The sequence below is a fragment of the Scleropages formosus genome, chromosome 18 (genome assembly GCF_900964775.1).
Source record: "Scleropages formosus chromosome 18, fSclFor1.1, whole genome shotgun sequence".
Taxonomy (NCBI): domain Eukaryota; kingdom Metazoa; phylum Chordata; class Actinopteri; order Osteoglossiformes; family Osteoglossidae; genus Scleropages; species Scleropages formosus.
The window spans coordinates 8,164,719-8,174,160 of NC_041823.1; the positions used below are offsets into that span (position 1 = coordinate 8,164,719).

Consider the following 9,442-nt stretch of genomic DNA (forward strand, 5'->3'; position numbering starts at 1 on the left):
CGTTGAGAGGTTTCGGCATGACATTATGATACTGATGCATACACAAATTCCCTTGAACATCAACAAGCTAAAGAGGTTTAAGGAGGAGGAGGCAGAATTAGTGCAATGTGAAACAAGAGGCCGTTACAATTATTAGTTCAAGGTACTGCAGCTAAAGGTGGTTTACAGGCTATTGACATTGGGGAAACATGCCGAGAAATACAAGCTAGTAAGATCCGTGGGTTGTGTACCAGTTCTAAAACAAAAGACAGCTGCTCAAGTAAAATATCAAAAAGACATACTCAGCTCAACGAGAAAACTGCTCCAGTAAAAACTACCCAGCTGTATGAATGGTATCGTTACCAGCACTTTAGCGGTAAAACCTAACCATGTAAGTCACTTTGGAGAAAAGGGTCCTCGACATGAAATGATAATATAAAACCATGAGGAACATGTATTTTTTCACACATGGAGACTGCATGTTAGCTTAATCTGCTATGTATTTTTTATCACATTTATCTATTGTTAGGACTAGGTCGGAACTAGATGAGGGTTAGTTATAAACCTAATACTTAAACCCACCGAACTGAATGGGGGTGTACTTTTTCCACAACACCGTATGTTAAGACAAATACAATATATAATATAATATACAGTATATAATTTTGCTGTTAAAGCAGAGGGGGGCTGTCTTTTGATTTTATTGCTTTGTGGTTGTTGCAACTGATTTTTCTTTCATGTCCTGTGCAGACACAAAATTTACCAAGTGACAATGTACCTGCAGTCACAAGGGAAAAAGCAAACTTAACATATATGGGGAGCGAGTGACTTTTATTTTAGCTGTAGTGAGAAAACTTTTAAAATAACACGACACTAAATTTGAAAACATGTCTAAGTATAGCGCAGGGCTTTTTGCAAGGTTGGCTTGTGGTGTTGCAGCCAGATTCACTTCCCTTTATGTGAACCTTCTTGACGCTTGTTTTCGTTATGCCTGGGTATACGTTGACCCTTAAAAATGAGATGCGGGCCTCTTTAATACCGCTCTGCTTTCAGATGTGGAGACCTGTGGAAGACTTCTCAACGTTAATGTGTGCATGACCGGTTGAGGCCCAGAAGCTTGCTGTACACCACAAGCATCCCCTTTTCCTTGAGAACTTATGTCTGCATAGGAATGTATCTATGTGATAAATGCAAGAAGTTACACAACTCATTTCTGGCTGACAGACCGAAGGGTCCAATGGTGATGTCTTCTTGGCTGATGTCACTATATCACAGTAAAACATGTGAGCACTTTATTAAGCCAACATCAGCTCCTACAGACCATAACAGAAGAGCACTTTGCAAATAGGCTCACATGTTAAAACTTTGTGACACACACACACACACACACGCAAACACGCGCTTAACACAACCACAGGTAGACTAATCTGTGTGCCTAAACCCAAGCAACGTGTGTCCCCTTGAAGAGCTCGCGGAGTTCTGCTGCCCTTCATTTCGTACAGTTTCCCAGATATGCTGCTCCTGAAAACCTTGAAATGCAGGTGCTCCAAGAAGCGAAGCTGAACTTAAAAATCAGAGTTTGAAACAAACAACTCTGTCCTATCTGTTGGGCAGCTGAGTCGTAAAGAGGCAGCTGAGCCACAGCGTCGTTCTTTAGATAAGATATGTCCTTTGCACCTGTTTAAACATGGATGTTGTCATATGGTAATCAATACACCATATAGGAGTATACCACATGACCATATAGTAATCAGTACACAACAACAAAAGGACCATCACATGAAATTACACTATTCTGATTTATTTGAAATTATTAATGCTCTATAAGAAGTATAATAAAGTAAAGCAGGGCAGTAAAACACAGTCATAAAGCCAGTGCCATCTGCTTTTTTGTCTGTTTTATAAGATCTGCTTAAATAGTTCATTTGCTTTAAAAAATGTCAGAAGAATGAGTCAGACAAAGATTTAGAGACTGCAGGAAAACACAAATACAAAAGTTCAGTAAAAGGGTACATTTTGAATCAACATTTATCATAAAACGGCAAGCTAACCACTAATGTTCAGAAAGAGATGGAAATCAAAAGTTCAAGATAATGGTTTCAGAGAATCTTTTTGCTGTTACGCTTTCACAAGTGGAGCTCACAATAGTTGCTAGGGGAAGCTGGCAGTGTAGTGTAGTTGTTAGAGCTGCTGCCTCTGTACCTAAAGGTCACAGGTTCAAGTGCCACCTCCACCTCTAGTGTCTGGGAGCAAGGTACTTACCCTAAATTACTCTAGTACAATTCCCCTGCTGTATAAATGTGTAAGTAGCTTAACATTGTAAATCACTTTGGACTGAAGCATCAAGTAAATATAGTTGAGATGTTGTTCCTGTATGAAGGGAATTAATCAGTTCCATCATATTAGAAATATGAATGTCTCTGAATTTGAATCTGGGTTGCAGAACTGCATGAAATAGCACCTGCCTTTCACATGAGACACTAGTGCTATCAGAAATGGTCCAGTGTCAATCTGTCAGATGATCTTGGGGATTTATCATGGATCTCAAAGATTATGAAAGGATTCACACAGCAGAGGCAGGACAAGCATTTCCTCCAGATGTTTCAAGGCAGCACTGAACCCCTACCTGCTCTCACTGTCTTCTCTTCCTCACTTGTCTACTGCCCTGTCACTCATGGCCTTTTCATTTCAGTACTCAGGCAGGCACCGCAAAAACAACTCTTAATACAGTGTGTCCATCTTTATATACAGATCCCTCTGTGTGTAAAGTCAGAAACAAAGGGCACGTGGCAGGATACAACCAGGACAGGACACCACTTCATCACAGGGCCTTTATTCACATAGCTATTATGTAGTGCACAATGAATATAGTACCTCTGTATAGCTTTAGGCTGGTGGTGCAGTGGGTTTGGCTGGGGCCTGCTCTCTGGTGGGTCTGGGGTTCGAGTCCCGCTTGGGGTACCTTGTGATGGACTGCCGTCCCATCCTGGGTGTGTCCCCTCCCCCTCCAGGCTTATGCCCTGTGTTGCTGGGTTAGGCTCCGGTTTGCCTGAGCCTGGTTGGGATAGGTGGTTTCAGTGTGTGTGTGCTTTCTATATCTTTAAACAGAGGTGTGAAAATGTGTCGGCTAAAAATATGTATAGACAACAGTACTCAATGAAGTAAAACACTAATGTGGAAGAAAAAATTATATACATATTAAGGGTCATGCCCCCCATAAATTTATAGGTATTTATCTATGTGTGTGTCATTAGCTTAATGGCGAGGCAAGAATGCAAAGGATTTGGTTATACTACAGTTTAGCAAATCTGGCTCTTAAAACGGTAACAGGGAAAAAGGTAGAACATTCCGGATTCCATATGTTTACGTGATTGGATGTATATGTTCGGGTAAATGGTTTTCCAAAAATTACACCCGTAACTCTTCCTTTTCAATCCAGCCACGTACCGCCACTGACTCCGCGCTCCGCACCTGCCGCGTCTCGAGCTGGCACGCTGCACGTGACAACACCCCCCCACCCCCTTTCCCGCTTTTCCCGCCCCTGTTGGCGCGCGCGCCAGCTGCGTTCCACGCCAACGCAAACGGACCGCGGCGAACCCCCACACCACCCCCACCCCCACCCCCACCGCACGTAAAATCATCTATGGAACTCAGAAGTGGGGAAAGAGGCGTATCGAGCACTCCAGTGTTTGTCCGCGCGCCGATGTGTCCCCCGCCGTCCGAGCACGCGCCCAACGCCTTCACAGATGCGCGCCTCCCACGTTGTCCTGGTTTGGCATCGGGTTTCATAAAGTAAATAAATACTGGAAAGTTGAATACATAATTAGAGCTCATGCGCAATTTATTCTCTCTCTCTGTCTCAGTCTGTAAATAACAGCAGTGTAAAGGATATTTGTGTAATAATGTAATAATGTATGAATGCACGAGTACCTACCACCTGCTCAAGGTGTGACAGGGAAGAAACAGGTGCTTCTCTCATCACAGGACCCGTCCCACGGAACTCTCTCTCTCTCTCTCTCTCTCTCTCACTCTCTCTGTGTTTGGTAGGGGGCGGGGGAGAATTGGAGGGGAGGGGAGGGGGGGACTGCGGCTCCTGGGTCTGATAATGACCTGCTCTCTTCGTTTCCCACATCGTAATACCTGAGTTAATATAAAGGGGTTAATAACAATGTTGAACTTCAGACGTGTTTAGACAATTTACATAAAAACAAACAAATAAACAAATAAATTCCTTATTGGTCTTTTTTTAAGCAGACATCGATCAATTTTGGAAGTCATCTTCTGTACTTGACCGCGTGCCGCCCGTTCACGGTGTATTTATTGTTGTATTTATTTATCCGACGCTTTTGTCCGAGGCAGTTTGCGGTGTTAGTCGAATTTACAGCGAATTTATACCGAAGAGAATTCTTAAGGTGCCAGTTGTTCAGGGCAAGTGCCTTTACCTGGATGCAGTAGGAATGGGACTGAAACCCAGAACTTTCAGAGTGCCGGGCTACAGCACCACCCTGTATCCTGCCTGCTGTTACAGTATCGTTCATTATTACGGATTTGAATCCTAATTCATCTGTTAACTAGAAATATTGTACCGTATGACCAGCTGATGGGAAGTGACAGATTCCATAACACTGATTTCTTTCGGATTATTAATAGGGGTTTATCTGTGGGTGGGCGTGTACCCCTGTACGGGTGTGTACAGGTGTGTACAGATGTTCCGCAGTCGTGGTTAAACAATTCTGCCATTTGCACACTTGATAAAAAGTCACAGTTTCATTATGTAATTTCCCTCCCGAATCCACCCGACGGGACACTCGACTGGCTCGCGCCTCGGCTCCCTCCTGCCATCTAGTGTTGCGCACACACGCACACGCGGCCGCGCGCGCGCCCAGCATTCCACGAAGGACAAACCGCGTGTCGGGCAGTGCGTGCTGCCGCGCGCGACCGAGTCCCACCGAGCGTGCGTTCTCCACGCGTGATCGTCGATCTCGTGCACTGCGGGAGTAATCGCGCGTATTTCACCACAATAACGACGTGACTTCATCATTAAAAAATATATACATACATATATATATATATATATATTTAGAGACCGCGTGCGTGCCGGTGCGTGTTGAGTGGAAAAAAAAGGCTCACAACTGAAACCCTTTTCTTTAATGCAAATCGAGAGGAGAAATTGTGACTGCTCGCACTGCCTGTTTTTTTTTTTGCATTTGAGCGCTTTCGCTGTCAGCCCACGCCCCCGTCCCTCTCCCACGCCGCGTGCGTGAAGTGACAAAGAACCGCCTGCCGTTTGGGCGACTCCGCCCTCCAGGACGAGTCTGACATGACTGCAGCCCCTGAAAATGGGGAGGGGCGGAGGGTTCTTCTCACTGCATCTACAAACAACTGAGGTGACAGTGTGGAAAAGCACTAGGTCTTCACATCATTTTCCAGAAGGTATGTACATCCTCTCAGTAGGAAAGGATAAAAGGTATGACAGCCAAATTGTATGATTCTAATATTACACATTTTCTACTTTTTTTCTACCCGTGTAGACGTGTCTCGTTACACATAAATCTATGCGCTGACATGCGAATAAGCATGCAACATTAGAATCTGGTCGTAAAAGTGTCCCATTTCTTAAATTGTATGTTTCCCTAGCCAGTTTTTTCTGCAGAAGCAGTTACTCCTGAGTTTGCAACAAATATTTCCGCCCTTAAAACTATCATGTTGTCACCTGTTAAAAATAAAAATAAATCTGGCAAGCATCAAAGTATTGTGCCTTTTCAGGGAGCCCAAGCCCAGCGTAATGTATTTCAACGGACCACTTCTGAAATGGAAAAAAGTATACAAGCATGAACTGTAAAGAAAAACACAATACACGCGTGTCCCTTTAAAAGTGAGTTTGCAGCGCGTACTGGAATGAGGTCAGACACGAAGCTCCTCATTGCACGCGCCGATTATTATTAGGCTGCGCTCTCCGCCAATAGGCGCGCAGCGGGCGTGGCCGCTGGCGCGAGAGAGGCCGGAGACAGCTGCCGATTGGCTCCGCTCCGTCGCCATTATATCTCTGGGAAAGGATAAAGCAGCGCGAGGCGGAACTGTTGTCTGCTGTAACGCGCGGCGGCTGTGGATGGAAAGCGGGACGTAGAAACGAAAGCGTGTGTTGCGCGCGCGCGTGTTATCTTTTCCCTCCCCTACAAACCGCCTGCTCTTCCCGCATGGTGCAGAAGGAGAGGGGAAGGCTAATGCAAAAAGAGACTCGTGTTATACTTTGGAAAACTCGAAGAAAGCTGCGCCGCGTGCGCTGTCGCGCTCTTGCGCGAGACCGTATAACTTCATAATAAGTGCTTGTACAAGAGAGTCAGACTCAAGACTGACATACAGATCTTGTTTGGGAATTAGGATTTTTCTTTAACTTAAAAAGAAAAACGGTCCCTGGAAACTGTGAGCTTTTTCCTCTCTTGAACCCTACAAGGAACTTTTTTTTCGTCTTTAAAAAGTGCTCCAAATTGTCGTTCGAACCCGTTGCCGCTGTGCCACTCTCAGGACTGATATAAGTTGAAACCGAGGGCGCAGAGAAGTTGAGCGCACGCCACGAGCTCCTCGGCAACCGCGAGGCGCACGCACGCTTGCGCTGCCGCCTCATCCAGCCGGTGCGCGCTCGCGCTCGCACCCGCATCCGGGCCCCATGGTGCAGAAAACGAGCGGCGCCGAGAGCGCGGAGGCACTCTTCGCGGGGGAGTCCACGGATTCGGCGGCCGTGGACGCGGACGCGGCTTCCTCCCCGGCGCCGGGCTCCACGGCGCACGCGGGCGACAAGCTGGACCCGGGCTGGTGTAAGACTCCCAGCGGTCACATCAAGCGGCCCATGAACGCGTTCATGGTGTGGTCGCAGATCGAGCGCCGGAAGATCATGGAGCAGTCGCCGGACATGCACAACGCGGAGATCTCGAAGCGCCTGGGGAAGCGCTGGAAGCTGCTCAAGGACAGCGACAAGATCCCGTTCATCCGCGAGGCGGAGCGCCTGCGGCTCAAGCACATGGCCGACTACCCCGACTACAAGTACCGGCCCAGGAAGAAGGTCAAGTCCGGCGGCTCCAAGGCGGTGGAGAAGGGGAGCGGCAGCCCCGGCTCCGCATCCAAGCCCCCGCTGAAGAAGAGCGGCGGCGGGGGCGGCTCCTCCAAGTCGGGCAAGCCGCACAAGGTGGTGGTGGGGACTCCGCGAGGCGCGCTGCCGGAGCAGACCCCCAGCCCCGCGGGAGCAGACCACCACACTCTGTACAAGTCCAAGTCCGTGTCGTCGTCGTCGTCCTCCTCCTCCGCCAAGCAGGTGGACCGGAAGGCGAAGCGCGTGTTCGTCTTCGGCGGAGGGGGGGCGGCCGTGCCCTCGAGCCCCACTCTGAGCAGCTCAGCCGAGTCCAGCGACCCCCTCAGTTTGTACGAGGACGGGGCGGCTGGGGGCAAGGAGTGCGCTGAGGAGCCGCCCCCCCACGGCGCGTGCAATACCAGCGAGCACCATCATCATCACCACCACCTCCTCCACCGGTACGCCAGCGCGCGCGCCTCCTCGCCAACCCCGTCCGCGTCCCACTCCTCGTCCTCATCGCACTCCTCCTCCTCCTCCTCTTCTTCCTCGGACGAAGAGCTCGAGGACGAGCTGCCGGACATGAACGCGAGTCCCGGCTTCGATAGCATGTCGCTGGGCAGCCTGGGCTCGGCCGCGCTCGACAGGGACCTGGACTTCAACCTGGAATCCGGCTCCGGCTCCCACTTCGAGTTCCCCGATTACTGCACCCCCGAGGTGAGCGAGATGATCTCGGGGGACTGGCTCGAGTCGACCATCTCCAACCTGGTGTTCACCTACTGAGCCCACGGCCGCGAGGGAATATACATATATATCCATCTGTCTATCAGTATATACGATTTGCGCTGAAGATCCCGGACAGGTGAGCTTGTTCGCACCTGGAGCGGACCGGTGTGTGCGGAGGACAGTCACAGCTGGAGCGACGGGAGCGCGCACGCTTTCTTTGCGTCGCATTTCGAAGACTCCCGGACTGGAGCAGAAGTTACTTAGTATCCTTCCGAAAGAAGAACGAGCTACAAAGTATCCTTCATGAAGACGAGATGTTACAAAGTGTCAAGTGTGAAGTTGGAGGAGCGACCGGGGGTCCGGCTGACACGAAACACTCAGTCCGAACTGGAAAACTGTGATTTTGCACGTCCGTGATGAAGAGGAAGACGACGGTCGACTCCTTCTGATATACGATCAATTGTTCTTAATAAAAGGACATTTGAGGACTTTTAGTGGCCAATGAACTTCTTTACATAAGGGGTACAGAAATAGGCTCTTAAAGCAGTTTTTTCTTTCTCATCGTGATGGATTTTGTCAAGGTGGGTTGACCTTAAAATATTTGAAAACAAAAAAAGAAACGCATGTTATCCTGTCCTTTTTTTTTTTTTTTTTAAATAAAACGGATTCTGTTTAAAAACTGTCGGACAGTAAAATAAGTGAGACTAGTGTTAGGGTTATTTAAGTGGCTAGATGGCGCTATGTTTGATTCCTATGAAATGGGGAGGAAAAAGAAATCAATCACCAGCTGTTTTCATGAACTTCAGGATTCAAACGGAACTCAAAATCTGTGCTTTTAAACTTTATACTTAAAACAATTCAGGACCAAAATTCTTTAGAGTTGGTTTCTCAGATGTTAAAGTGGAGAGAATTCTCACTTTTTTTAAAAAAAAAAAAAAACATCTTTTTTTTTTTTTTTTTTCCCTTGTACATGTACTCAGATGCCATTTTTATATATAGATGTATTTATACAGGCCAAACATTGTTTTTGTGTGTATTTTCTGTTCCTGTAGGTCTTACTGTGTATAACCCGCAATGTGTGTCCAGTCACCTGCGCCCAAGGGCTAGAGTTTTAACTTTTAATTTTTTTTTATATTTAAATGTAGACTTTTTGACACAAGAGAAGAAAACGTTTGATTATTTTCTCAGTGTATTTTTGTACAAATATATATAAAAAGGGGGTGTCAATCGGTGTATAATCGCTGTTTGGATTTCCTGATTTTAAGAACCAGGTGGTTGGTTTTTCTCCAAATCAGCTTCCTACACATGTTTACAGTGTTCAATCTGCAGGCTTCTTGAAGACACAGCATCAGCATCTCAACTGAAATACCCCTGTAAACATGTGCTTTAACACAAATATCTCAAGCAGCCATTTGCTACATTTTGGTTTAAAATTTTTTTTCCCTTTAATTTTTAGTATCTTCCTTAGAGAGATATTGTAGCTTTAATTAACAGGTTTCTTGGCATTACATAACCAGAACTTTGGTTTTAGCCACTGGTTGGAATATACACACTCTTATATATTCACAGCACATTCAGAGTTTGAACTCACAGATGGTTACACAGGCTACTGCGTTTCTCATGTATTTGAATATTTAATCTTTTCTACTTGTTGGCTGAACAGCCAGTTGTTTT

The 9,442-nt window shown here is 46.8% G+C and overlaps 1 protein-coding gene across 1 annotated transcript; it reads left to right on the top strand.

The window, feature by feature from the left end:
• The first annotated feature begins 5,759 nt into the window (after positions 1 to 5,759).
• On the top strand, positions 5,760 to 8,723 carry sox4b (SRY-box transcription factor 4b). The gene has a single exon (XM_018762847.2). The coding sequence runs from the start codon at positions 6,647 to 6,649 to the stop codon at positions 7,823 to 7,825; it is 1,179 nt and encodes a 392-aa protein (XP_018618363.2). The 5' UTR covers positions 5,760 to 6,646; the 3' UTR covers positions 7,826 to 8,723.
• Positions 8,724 to 9,442: the final 719 nt, after the last annotated feature.

Coding starts and splice junctions, on each gene's coding strand:
- sox4b (XM_018762847.2), top strand. CDS start 6,647: ATGGTGCAGAAAACGAGCGGCGCCGAGAGCGCGGAGGCACTCTTCGCG.